General features: G+C 47.3%; 1 protein-coding gene across 1 annotated transcript in view; it reads left to right on the plus strand.

Annotated features, from left to right (window-relative positions):
• Nucleotides 1–13941, plus strand: part of EPHB1 (EPH receptor B1) — a 378786-nt gene that overhangs the window by 288190 nt on the left and 76655 nt on the right. Inside the window, exons 8-10 of the mRNA XM_047100394.1 lie at nucleotides 861–1023; nucleotides 5020–5128; nucleotides 5934–5998. Of these exons, the coding sequence (XP_046956350.1) occupies nucleotides 861–1023; nucleotides 5020–5128; nucleotides 5934–5998 (337 nt within the window). The remainder of the gene's footprint in view (nucleotides 1–860; nucleotides 1024–5019; nucleotides 5129–5933; nucleotides 5999–13941) is intronic.

Below are 13941 nucleotides of genomic sequence, written 5' to 3' on the forward strand. Positions count from 1 at the left end.
TGTCCTCCCGATGCTGGTGGAGAGGGAACTAGAAGCTGGGATCCAAACAGACTGACACAGGCCAAAGTGAAGGCAGAAGCAGGTATGGGAGGTGGTTTGGAATGGCCTCAGGCTTTGCAGCAGAGTGGACACTAAGTCACTCAGCTAAGGACTAGGACCTGAGGGAGCTTAAGGGGTGATCTAGAACAGTCATGGTGAGGAGATCCTGAGTGAGGAGAGAAAAGGCAAGTCCTCAATAGAAATGAGACAAAGGGCAGGGGCACCTGGGTGCCTCAGTCAATTAAATGTCCGACTCTTGGTTTCAGTTTAGGTCATGATCTCACAGTCGTGATTTCAAGTCCCATTTGGGGCTCTGTGCTGACAGTGCTGAGCCTGCTTGGGATTCTCTCTCTCCCTCTCTCTCTGCCCCTCCCCACTCATGTGTGTGCTCTTTCTCTCTCTCTCAACATAAATAAACCTTAACAAAAAAAAAAGGGGTAGACAAAGGGCCGATGCTGCCCAGCTTGCTTCTACTGACATCGGAGACGCAACACGATTTTGCAAAGCTGCATGTGCACTGAACCCTGGATGGGGAAGGACTAGAAAATGACGATGAGCCCCCCAGCCTGGCTCTGAGAGCCTAGCCATTTGCTCAGAGCCTCCTTTTTAGGGCATGGCCACCTCATGACACAGAGCTGATCCTTCATTCCCTTGGTCCAGGCCAGATGTCCCCCATTCAGAGAGAGGGCCTGGGGCCAGTGATAGCTTTTAGCAGATCTGTAGGACCAAGGACTGACAGGGCCTGGGTGCTCCAGGGTGGAGTAGGTGGGGACGCAGACCTCAGGAGGAGGCTGCAGACCGTTCTCCTCACTCTCTTTCAGGAGCACAATGAGTTCAACTCCTCCATGGCCAGGAGCCAGACCAACACGGCGCGGATTGACGGCCTACGGCCAGGCATGGTGTATGTGGTGCAAGTGCGTGCCCGCACGGTGGCGGGCTACGGCAAGTTCAGTGGCAAGATGTGCTTCCAGACGCTGACGGATGGTAAGAGGCAGGCCAGTGAAGTGGTACAGGGCCAGCACTTGGGGGAGGGGAAGAGGCCCTGAAAAGCTGCCCTTGCAGCCCAAGTGCCAACCTCTCACTGGATTCCAGTGCGATTCCCTTGGAAGGGTTTGCCCTGGGGGGGTGGGGGCAGGGCATTACTCTTGCATCATTCACAAGGCAGGGCATCTTTCTGAAGTCAGGCCTATTTCTCTCCTAACATCGCTTGGGTTTTCCTTCAGTGGGTCTCTGTACCACATGCACAGAGGTCCTGGCAGGGAGACCCCCACATAGCTCAGGGTTCATGTGCCTCCTGCCTCAGAATCAGGGCCCAGGTGTTGCCGTTGTTTTACCCTCACTCCCACTTCACCCCTCTGTTCTGGGGGACTGGGAGCTGAGCTCACAACCTAATTTCACGAGATAAGGTCTCCAGGAAGGACACAGAGGGGCAAATTTGGGGGTATAGCAGTCCCATGCAACCAGTATCTCAGCTTGTTTGAAACAGCTTCACATGTGACTCTAGCCATGTATCTCCAGTGATAATAGACAGACACTGTCTTCTAAACCATCCCCAAGGCCAGAAAGCCTGTCACCCAAAATACTTCCACCTTTGGGCTTTGTTAGTTCCCCATTAATGACAGTCTCTCCTGGTCCTCTGAGACCACGCTTTTAAATGGTTATGAAAATCTGATTTCCCTGTAGCCTGAGGAGGAGGCATGGGATATCTGCCTGTGTTCACCCACTCTTTCCCTTAGCCAGCCATTTACTGTGGTGTATGCTTTCGTTTTTCTATTCACTGTCTGTCCATTTTATTTATTCATTTGTGAGCTGTTTCCTGATAGTTTTCTAGATATCAGTCTCTTCTCAACCCCCTCAACTGAGAGCCTTTAATTTTCCACTTATTAATTAAATTACACACAAAACAGTCTGCCTTTACATAACATTTTATTTTAGGCCAGCACTCTCTGACTAGGCGCGTGATAGGACCTGAGGTTTTATATTGACTCACATTATGATGTTTAACAATTTAACATTTCACCAGAAACATTTAAAATCAGATGATTTCATATGAAAACCATAATGTGCATTTTCTTGTGAAAAGCTGAAAAGAAGCCAAAGCTGATGGGCGTTGTAGGGGGAGGGCTGTACCCCCGAGCTGAGAGGCGGCTGCCCCCATGGGGCGTCTGCCCCTTCCCAGTGATTTGTACCCAGATGCTTTAATGTGAGTTTTCTGGCTCCTGTAGGATTGGAGTTTGCAACTCGTTTTGAGTTCTTTTCAGGTGAATCTTCGCTCATATTTTGAGGATAGTGAGATGGGGTAGAAACTGAGCCAATTTATTCAGGTTAATAATGCTGCCGGTATGAAAAGAATGCAGGCTGTCTCCTGTTCCTTAAGGATTCTGTCCCCTCTTTGCACCTTACTTACCATCTAGATTTATGGGCACTGTGGCACCAGGAAGTACACAGGATTAAAAACCCAAAACTCAGAATGCTCTGAGCACTGGTCTCTTGGCAATTCTGCTAGACAAATCAAGAAGTAACAAATTTCTCCCAAGAAGACTATTCCTTTTACATTTGGCAGTTAAGTTTTATAAACCCAAGAGGGGCTAGATATAAGAGAGTTTTGGTAAGTGGCCAAATTCAGGAGTATTTATCTTAATGACTGAGGTTTGCACATCAGTAGTAATTATGTTCACTGAGGCTTCGGGCCCCGTCTTCAGCATAAAGGTGAGTTGAAGGTTGATCAGTGATAGGTCATTGGAGCCGGAGGACCTATAGGATTCCGCCCAGGGTCAAAGACCACACTTCGGGCAGCATTGACCTCCACAGGACAGCAGAGCTACTATGGGCTGCTGTTAGCTCTAGTATGCTAACCTTTGGCTTATACGCTTTTTTTTTTTAACCCATTCATACAGCATGATATCTGCATGTTTATCAAACAGTCCAGGTGATTCTTATGCTCCCCGGTGTTTGAGAATCATCATTCAACTCTGTGAGCAGAGGAAGGCACTTCTAAAGATAAGGATGTTGGTTCTTGAAGCCTCTCACTCTCTAGAAATCAATTTTAAAGACTGAAGGTCACATTGCTTTATGAAGTTTTTAAGTTATAAAGATGTTTTTATGGACTCTTCATTGTGGTTCCTTGAATTTTGTTCTTTTGCCAAAAAAAATTTTTTTTAAAGTTTAATCACTTATTTTGAGAGAGAGAGAGAGAGAGAGAGAGGGAGAGAGAGAGAGAGAGGCAGAGAAAGAGGAAGAGAAAGAGAATCCCAAGCAGGTTCTGCACTGTCAGTGCAGAGCCCAGTGTGGGTCTCAAACTCCCTAACCTGTGAGATCAAGACCGGAGCTGAAACCGAAAGTCAGGCACTCAACTGACTGAGCCACCCAGGCACACACACCCCATTTTTTTTTTTAAACACACATGTTACAGAAAGCTGTCAGTTGAGACACTATACCTTCAGTCTTTAAAATTGATGTCTATGGAGTGGCTTCGAGAATAACATCCTTATCTTTGGAAGTCTCTTTCTCCACCCACAGAGTTGAACAGTGGTTCCTAAACTTTGGGCAGCATGAGAATCGCCTGGAACATTTGGTAAATATGGAGATATTCTGCTCTTCACTCAAAGGTTCTGATTCAGTAGACCTGAGGAGGGCCCCAGAAAAAGTCATGGTTTATTATCGGGCTCAGGTGATTCTGATGCAGGACATGAATTTCACTTCAAGAGCTATTGTCATTGAGGTTGCCAAGTGAAATACAGGATGGCCAGATAAATTTGAATTTCAGATAAAGAACTGACAATATTTTATTCTAAGTAAGTATCTCCCATTCAACATTTGGGGTATACTTACACTGAAACATTATTCATTGTGTACCTGAAATTCACTTTTAACTGGTCGGCCTGTTTTACTGTATCTGGCAGTATTGTATTTTTGGTCGGCCTGTATTTACTGTATCTGGCAGTATTGGTCGGCCTGTTTTACTGTATCTGGCAGATACAGATATTTACTGTACCTGGCAACCTTAACTGTAATAGAACACATAAAGGTTGATGTCTGTATGCCTCAGTCCTTAATGCCAAGTGAAGGAATAAGCATAATAATAATAATAATAATAATAATAGCCAGCTAGGCCAAGTGGTTTCTATGGATTAAGGAAAAGAGTATTAGGATTTGGGACACCTGTGATAGTGCAGACATTGCAAACCGTGCCTCTCATAATTTGATTGTTTTATTATTACCTTTTTTAGTAGAAAGGAGTCTGAGGGTCAGAGAGACTAAAGACTTTGTCCAGGATCACAGAGCTCACCCATGGTAAAGCCAGGGTTTCGGGGATTTCTGTTCACCTCTGTGACTCGGGGGCTTCCTTTTTGCCCCCGTAATACAGCACGGTTCTAACCTTGGCAGAGGCCTTGATCGTATTCTTCTTGAGTGGGAACTTTGGAGTGCCGGGCCATTTCTCCGGCGTTCCTTCATCCTCCACAGCTCCTGGTGTAGCACCTGCTGCCCAGCTGCTGATATTCTTTAAATATCTGCTCAAAGAATCTATACGCTGTGCTGTGTTTCAACACCTGTGTGTTTTCAAAAGTCCTTCAGCAGTGGTTTTTCTTCTTTCCCTTAGACGTATCCTAGCATGACTGACTGTCCTTTGAGATACCTTCCAAATGAGGGGATGTAGATTGGAGTCACCTCTGCTGTGGGGACACATGTCATCAGCATTTAATTCTGAGCTTCTGTCCCTGCTGTTTTGTTTTTATTGTTACTGTCATTTGCTTCTAGTTGTTCTTGTTTATTTGTGACTTGAAGATCATTCTTTGTTTTAGTTGGTCTTCTAGCTCTAAGCATGGAAGCTGTACTCTACATATACATACATATAGACACACACACACACACACACACACACACACACACATATTTATAATGTCTTTAGTGTCATGCATTGAGTCCCAGCTGTATGCAATGAGCACACAGGAAGAACTCTAATGCCTCTTTTTCACCTAGATGACTACAAGTCTGAGCTGAGGGAGCAGCTGCCACTGATTGCTGGCTCGGCAGCAGCCGGGGTCGTGTTCGTGGTGTCATTGGTGGCCATCTCCATCGTCTGTAGCAGGTAGGTCCTCTACTTCCATCTGCTCCCACTAGCTCACCTCAGACTCAGAAAGCCCCTCTCCACATGCAGGCCCCTCCCAGGCCATGCAGATTGGACGGGGCCTGACCATACACAGCCTTGCTGTCAAGCTCATGGTCATCATTCCATCTCAATCCACAGGCAGCCTAGAATTGTCCAGATTATTTGTTTTCTCTGTGCCTGGGATAAAATCCTCCATAAGAGCTGGGCAAGGCTATGGGTAAACAGCATCCATCTTCAAACCTCATTTTATTCCCCCTCACTGTTGGAGCCACAGTTACCAAATTGCATTTGACCCACTGGAGCATCACAACCTATACTGCAACCCATCATCTGGTTAGAGAGCCAAGGCCCTCGGCAGAGGGCACAAGGCAGGCAGTCAGGAGGAGAGCCAAGGAGGAAAACAGGAACTCCAAGTTCTGCAGAAGGGCAGGCCCTGAAGCCTTGTGCATTTTTAATACTGTTGCTACTGCCTTTGGGGGTTAGCCCAGATTCTGCTCTGGAAAGCACTGTAGTTGGCTTCTCCTGAGAAGTTCCATGGTACAGCCAGCATGCTGATGGGTATCCTGAGAACCTCTGCCCCAGGCTCTGACGGGGACCCAGAAGCAGACCTGGCTTCCAGGAAGCAGGACAGGAGCTAAATGTTAAAGTGAGAGCTGCCCAGTTCCCAGTCCCAGAAGATGCCCTAGCGAGCCCCCATCGGGACAGGGGAGCTGGGGGAGACCCCTGGAGCCGAGCAGCAGGGGTGCACTCCAGCTAAAAGAGTTCCTCTTCCTCGCATCTACAGGAAACGGGCTTACAGCAAAGAGGCCGTGTACAGCGATAAGCTGCAGCATTACAGCACCGGCCGAGGTGAGTAGAAAGCACACACCCACTGCCTGGTAGAGCAGGTGAGTGCTTGGAGGAGTGCTCCTTACAGCCAGACTGGCCAGTCCCAATGACAAGTCTCCTTCCAGCCTCCGGTGCCCCAGCAGCGTCCTTTCTCTGCAGGTCCCCAGGGCCACAGGCTGCCTGCCCCATCTGCTCTCTGCCTGTTGTGGGCACTCATTGGATGCTTGGCGGGTAGATTATCTTCCATGTTGATAAGCCCGTATAGGACACAGAATTCGGGGAAAAGATTGGGTTTAGCAAGTCAATGAATCCTGAAATCAGACTCAGTGGGAAAAGATGGAGGGTTCTCTATTAACATCTTCTGCCTTATCTTATCCAATTGAGCGGCTGGGGAATGTGTTAACCAAATTCACAGATAAGCCAGAGAACATGAATATAGGGAATTAAAAAGATAGCAGAGCCCAAGAGGCCAGAGTGTTGGGATATCTCCCAAGTGTTTTCTTTTAAGCAGTGCCTTTAAAAGTTTTTCTCCCTCATTATCCTACCCATCTCTTTTTTAAAAACCTATATATAATATTTTTATAACTAAAATTTCTCCTTACCAACGTACAGTGTAAAGTCCTACGTCAAAACTATTCTTTTATCTGTGTAATTACAACATTGCAGGATCTGAAAAAAAGGTCACTTGGGCCACCTCCCTACTTCCAGAAAGCTTAGATCCTTGGGACATGTTGTCTTTCTAAATAACTCCTTTTGAATTCCACAGTTACCCTCAGAAATCTGTCCCAGCACTTTGCACTGTGCTCTGTCTCAGGCTTCTTCTGTAAATCCCAACTCACCTAAATCCCCCTGTGCAATGTCAGCCCTTTTCTTCCTGTTCACTCAGCAGCAAGCATAGAAAATAGACCTTGTACACACACACACACACACACACACACGCACACACACACACACACACACACACACACACACACACACAGCGTGCCTTCAATGGGCAGTCCTGGGAGCGAAAATGGGCTCAAAGGCAAAATTTCTCATGGACCAAACTCCTCCCTTCTCTAAAATCGAGTCAGGAAAGTGAGGCCAGGACCTTCACCCAGCAGCTCCACCTCAGAGGAGTTTGTGTTCTAGCATGGGCAGTGCTGGCTGGCACTGTACAAAGGCCACTCTGTAGATATGGCTTTGTTCTCTGGGGACTTTCAACCCAAAACCAAGAAACTGCCAAGAGTTTGTAGAGGACTAAACTCCTGGCAACCGGCTGCTATTCCCAGGCAGTCATGGCTGGGAGGGAGGAGAGGGCTCAGAGTGAGCTCAGAGACCCTGAGACTCGACCACAGTGGTCCCGGGCAGCCTCCAATCAGCAGCATAAATGAGGGTGGGGGACTGGAGAGTGGCCTTTTCTAAGGCTACAGGCAAAGTTTCTGCAACACTCAGAATCCCATAAACTACCCTTCCTTTCCCTGTCCAGGCCACTGTGGGCCTCCATTTTAACCAGTTGTAACTGGTTTCAGAGAGGAAACCTTACTGTGTTCTCTTTCTTTCCCAGTGTCCTGACTCTGTGCCTCACTGCAAAATCTACAGATGTGTTTACCCATTTTAACCTGTGCATTTGCCCTTCCGGGCAGGGCCTTTGCTTCCCCAGCTGAAAAACAAAGACTTTGATTTATCTCTGATTCTCAAGTGAAGGTGCCCCCTCCACAGTGCATCAGAATTACCGGAAAGGCTTTCTCTATCCCCCTGCTTCCCTGCCCTGCCTCAGGATTCTGACATTGCCCCCACCAGCCCCCCGCTCTGGACTAACTCCCTGCCATATTAAAAGCCACTGTGGAGGTACCTAGGTGGCTCATTCAGTTAAGTGTCCGACTTCAGCTCAGGTCATGATCTTGCAGTTCACAGGTTCAAGCCCTGTGTCGGGTTTTGTGTTTACAGCTCAGAACCTGGAGCCTGCTTCAGATTCTGTGTCTCCTTCTCTCTCTGCCCCTCTCCCGCTCATTCCCTCCCTCCCTCCCTCCCTCTCTCTCTCTCTCTCCTCAAAAATAAATAAAACATTTTTAAAATGTTTTTAAAAAGGGCCACTGTGAAGCCCATTTCAGACTTAGCATCCTATAACCTCTTTTGAGGAAACTTTTGGAGATGGCCATATCAGCCTGAATGCAGAGGGTGCAAAACTGGGTTCAAAAGGAGGAATGCCATTTTGGAGACTAGAGATGCCCTAGGGTGAGAATGGGGTGCCCTAAGACAGACATCTCCTCTTTAAAGCCAGGCAAGCTAAGCCTTGTCACTCTTCAGTCAGGGTACAGAGGGTCCCCAAGCATCGAGTGCAGGTGCAGCTTGGTGCCCTCCGGGCCACTTCCACTTGAGTTCTGGCCATCCTGCTCTGGAGGGGTGGGCTCTGCCAGCCACAGCATGCAAGTACACTTCCACGATACTCAGATACTTCTGGGGAACTCTTCACCTCTAAGGCCAACAGAAGGAGGCTTCCCTAGTTCCCAGCTCCACAGAGAAACCACTATGCAGTCTGCAGTAATAGTGGCCCTGCTGCAGCCAGTGGGGACAGCTAACTAAGCACATGGTGCTAACAAGCGGCACAGTTGCTGTCCCTGGGACGCAGGGTAGACCAGAGTTCACTCCCTTGGCTGCTTTAGAAGTCTGTCTTCTTTTTAATTCAGCTCACCTTTTATAAGTCCTTTTCCCTATTCGTACCATTCTTTTTATCTAGTTCCTGAAACCTGGCTCTTCTTTGCAGCCTGGTTCCCTAAACCCATAGTCTCATGCATTGAACTGCATTAGTGCTTTTCCTTCCCTGCACATCCATCACTCTGACCTAAGCTACTGCTGTTGGAGAATCACAGCTGAAGGACTGTAGAGCTGGGGGAAGGCTCAGCACTCTTAGAACAGAAGAGAACACTCCAGCTCTGATGGAGGCTGTGCCTGGCTCTAGACAGGGGAGTGGGAGAAGTATTTAGTTATGAAAAGCCTACTCTGTACCATGAATTGGGAACTTCATTCTGGTAGCTCATTTCAACTCATCTAACCTTGACAATCGCTTAGGAAGCAGGCATTAATCTAGGAAGATTAAGCGACTTCCTCAGGTCACACGGCTCCTACGTGGCAGTAAGTCTGGCTACAGAGCCCATGCTCTTACCATATTGCAGAGGCTCAGGGTACCTGGTGGTCAGGAGCAGGGGGGAATGGGGTGAGAACTAATCCCAGGTGTCCTGGTTGGTGGACCCCCTTCTGGGTCCCACTTCAGGAGACAGAAAGATCAGTTATGTCTGAGCAGAATGTATGCACATAACTATACCTGAACCATCCACATGCATGCACGGTACTGTGGGATATGGCCAGCAACTGCAGCTCTGAGGACTTCCTGCCCAAGAAGTGACAGAAAACCCGCAGCAGCTCCCCAGCTGGATTCATCAGTGCCCAAGAGAGCCCCACCTCTCTTCCCCATGGGCAGGGAATAGGGTGCCATAGAGAGGCCAGTGGTCTGTGCCCTCCCAGACCCTCCTTTCAAGCTGATGAAAGGCTGAAGGAGAAATAACCAAAATCTTCACAGATGGATACCCTCTCTAGCTCATCTAGACGTGACAGAGCTGTTCAATTTGAGAATACAGTCTAGGACACTGTCTAGGACACTGGTTTATGCCCTCCTCTGAGCTTGGAGCACAGCAAATAAGCATGTAAAGGGGAGGTTGGATTTGGGAAAGTCAAGTTGGGAAGAGAATCTGCTGGATGTGGTGCTGGATGCTTGGATAAAGAGCCTGGAAGGTTCATGTTCAAGGATGGGTGGGTGGGACTGTGGGTTTCCCGTGTCCAAGAAGAGGCAGACAGATGGTGTGTTCTCATGATTACTGTGAGCCAGATCTCAGAAGGTGCTTGCTGGCTGACTAAAAATTGCCTGGACAGGATGATCCAGGTAGGCCAGGGTAGGCTTGGGAATTAGAAAAGTTCTAGTCAATTCTATATTTGGTAAGTGCTACTGGGTATTGATGAGGCTTATGTAACCACATGCCTGATAGTGGCTGATGCCTCACAGATTTCTGAGTTGGGTGAGGTGTGTAGGGGTGGGGAGAGAGGAAGAAAAGAGCTCGGTAAGGGGGCAAGGGCTTTCAGAAAGCAACCCTAACACAACCACCTCCGTTGTACAGGTAACTGTGGATATAATCACAGATCTATTCTTAAGCCTTGAGAAAAGTGAAAACAAATAGGTTACGTGCCCAAAGACTGGCAGAAGCTCAAATTTCCACCTAGGGCAAGAGGACAGAGCACTGAGATTACAGAACAGGAGTGTGAGCTTGATCCCTGCCAAATGCTTGTAGAGACCAAAGCAAATGGGTTCTGGGCATTTACAACTGAATTCAGTGATCACTAGGAACCACAGAGGATGATTAAGAAAGAAGCATGAGGACCTCATATCATTTCCTAGGGTTATACATTTAGTAATTTCAACAGGAATTGCAGATGTAGTGAGTTTTTATTTTGGCACAAATATTTGATGCTCTCCTAGAGGAAAGCATTGTAAAGTGAGTACAGACTTTGTCTTCGTACCCAAAGAACATGGGTTAGTAACTCCTGTCAGCCAGGAAGGAAGGCACCAGCTTTATTCTAGCCCTTGTCCAATTCAATCTCTTGTTCGTTTTGTTGTTTTTTTTTAAATTCATGAGTCAGGTGCAAGCCTAGGGATGCTTATCAAGTTTGTAGGTAACAGTTGGAGAGCATAACTAACACCATATAAAACAATCAAAATTCAGAACTATCCAACAGCTTTGAATGCTAATTTGAAATCTGCAAGATGAAATGTTAGAGGGATAAATCTAGAAGCTATTGTTTGGGTTTAAACAAAAATAAGGCAACACAAAAAGGTGGAGACCTGACTTGCTATTTGTTTGTGTGAAAAATGTCTAGGTGTTTAGTTTACCACATACTTAATATGAGTGATATATAGTGGAGTAAAAAGCCAAGCACTGTTAGGGATGCAAAACAATAGTAAAATACAATGTCCAGCTTGAGTGCTTACTGTGTTACAAGACACTTTACCTGTACTAACTCATTTAATCCTCATAACTGTCCCATGAGGTCGATTTTACATGTGAATAAATAGCCTCTGAGAGGACAGGTAACCTGTCCAGAATCCTGGAATTAGTGATTTGCAAAACAAGCCTTTAAACTCAGGTCTGCCTGACTCTCTGGTCCCTGGATCAGAGGAGGTGACACACAGACATGCGGTCCTCTGTGCTGGGAAGAACACATCTACAGTGATGTTCTTGGTTCTGAGGACCCCATTTCAAGAAGAACATTGTTGGCAAAGCAGCCTGCCTGTTTAAAGTGCCAAGTCCTGATCTCTTACCGCAGGGACTTGGAAATACCCATTCAGTGCTGGAGAAACATGGGCAGGGATCAAGCATGATGCCTTTATGGCAAAGGAAAGGAGATGGTGTTGTTGTGCGTCATGAGGTTAAATGGAACCATCGAGTGAAAGATCAAAGTAGGCAGATGTGGATTCCGTGTAGAACACCCTCTCCCAGACCGGAGCTGTCCAACACAGAGCCAGGCTGCTTTGTGGGGAGGTTAGCTCTCTGTTCTTGGAAGCATTCAAGCACAGGCTAGGTAGCTATCAGTAAAAGATGTTGTAGAGCAGACTGCTGCTCTAGGTGGGAGCCTGGACTAGATTAGACCAGAAACATACCTTGCTCCAAGATTCCACACCCGACTTTCCTGACTCTGGGTAATAGAGGTGTTTCCGAACTATAGAGGACCAGTATCCAACCCGCTGGAAATCACTTTGGATACCAGGGTGAAGGTCAAGTGGACCCGCTGGAGGAGGAGACAGGCTGGATACTTCGGCTGCCTCTTCTGGAGGTAACACGAACATTAGCATCTGGTCATGAGTAAATGAGGGCCTATGAAGAGAGGAGGAAAAGCCCCCAGGGCAAAGGTGGCTGAGTTGTCAATGGGTGCTTATTAAATGTCAAGTAAATCTAACAAGCACCTCTGAGGCTGTCGACTTTGGGTTTCCAGCACGACTTCAGTGGCCCAGAACCAGTGGGCCTTGCCTGAAAAGACCTGCCTATGCTGGTCATTGATGTCAAGAAGCAGGGAGGTGTGAAACTCTTTTTCCTAAAGTACCTTCCTCAAGGGCAAGTCACCTGTGGTCTACTTTTCTTCTCCTAGAGATATATTAGGCAATTACTGTGGTTTTAAGAACAAACCTTAAAATGTGGTGAAACTTCCAAATAGAAGACAGGAGGAAGATTCTCTTCAGATCCACCGCTTTTCCACTGAGGCTCATTGCCTCCCTAAGGGCTCTCCTCTTGGATTCTTCCTCAAACCCTGGCTGGGCACCCAGGACCTCTGCTCCTTCCTGGAAAAAAACAACTATCTATTGCCCTGGTCTTGGCCCTCAGAAGCAGGTGGAGCAGACTGTTTCTACTTTCCGTCAAGCTTTCCTGGTAGGTTTACTCCAAGAAACTGCCCATCACTCAATAGCTTCAACCACCACCCATGTGTCTCCTATATCCACAACTCCAGATTTAGACTTCCAGCTCTGTTTCCATTCTGAGTTATGACTTCTAGGCACTTGCATATTTCATCTGTGCATTCAGAGTGTAAAAGCACATGCTCGAACTTCCCTGACACTGGGGTTTCTTTCCCAAAGTCCATTACCTGGTTTGTAGCGCCACTTTATGCCAGAAGTCTTGGCATTGACTTGGATTCTTCTTGTACCTCTTTAATTCTCCATCTTTAATTGCTCACTGAGTGCTATCATTCCTTCCTTTGAGATTCCTCTTGCCTCTTCTGTTGTTCTCATTGCAGCACTCTTATTGAAAACTCTGTATCTTGGCGCCTTAACTATTGCAATGACCTTAGAGCTGTTTCTCAGCCTCCGGCCCCTTCCCCATGACATACATGTGAACGCTGCAGCCTACCAGCCAAAGGAATTTCTTGGTGCCTTGCTCTCAGTGCATCCCTTCCTAGCTGATGGAACAGTTGTCAGCTCTGTGTGTCTGATGGCATCAATCTTAATGCCTTTGTTTGGAAGTCAAGGCCCTCCCATGCTAGTACATCAGTGTTCTCCCGCCTTAGTCCTCCCTTCCCACCACACATAAGCTGGTCACACTCTCCTCACTTCTCTCTGAGCTTTGCCTTAGATACTCCAGGCTTCTCCTTCTCCAGTGCATGAGCATGTGACCTGTTCTTCTAGGATTCTGACCTTGAACACTGACGTCCATAGCCCTCTGCCTTCTCTCGTTTTGCAACATTTATAGCTCATTTCCAGGTGTGGTCTCCTGATTTTAGACTCTCCAGCACTGTTTTCCCAGTTATTTCATGTCTGCATCATCTGAAGAACCTCATGAGCTTTGCTTTTTCTATAGCTCCCATAGTCGCTAGAATGGTGCTGTCTGGGTGTCCTGTTAAGGTTGAGAAAAATGAGGGGTGATCAATGTACTGAGGGAGAGGATTGGATGAAGTACCTCCCAGGGACTGTATTTTATGTGCAGATCCCTAAACTGCTTCCCTCTTGTGCTTAGGTATCTGGACCAAATTTAGGTGAGTCACCAAGATGAGAAAGTCTGCCTTGGATCCAGAACGGGGAACAAGGAAGCACACTTCCCTCCTTCCCATGGCTCCGTCAAACCTGCTGGGACACAGGATATCAGTGACTGAGAACAACCTAACTCACTACCTCTCCAGAGCCATACTGTGGGATTCTAGGAATCCTCAGCCAGCTGGAGGGTATCGGGCCCTTCCTAGAACCCCTGAAGCCTCCCGGGCTGTCTTGCTCTCCCACCCACCAGATGTTCACGGCACTGATTTTGTACTTTCTGGATCCATGAGAGGGCTGAAGAGGAGCTCTCAGTCTTCTTCAGCTGTTAATCCTCAGATGTCACACACTATTTAGAACTAGCCCTTTCCCAGCCTGTTTCTGCTCGACCCTGAGACCTTGGCACTTGCAAGCAGAT

This window comes from Lynx rufus, unplaced genomic scaffold (genome assembly GCF_022079265.1).
Source record: "Lynx rufus isolate CCGP_SWC_20201006 ecotype Redwood Valley unplaced genomic scaffold, mLynRuf1.p SCAF_5, whole genome shotgun sequence".
NCBI classification, from domain to species: domain Eukaryota; kingdom Metazoa; phylum Chordata; class Mammalia; order Carnivora; family Felidae; genus Lynx; species Lynx rufus.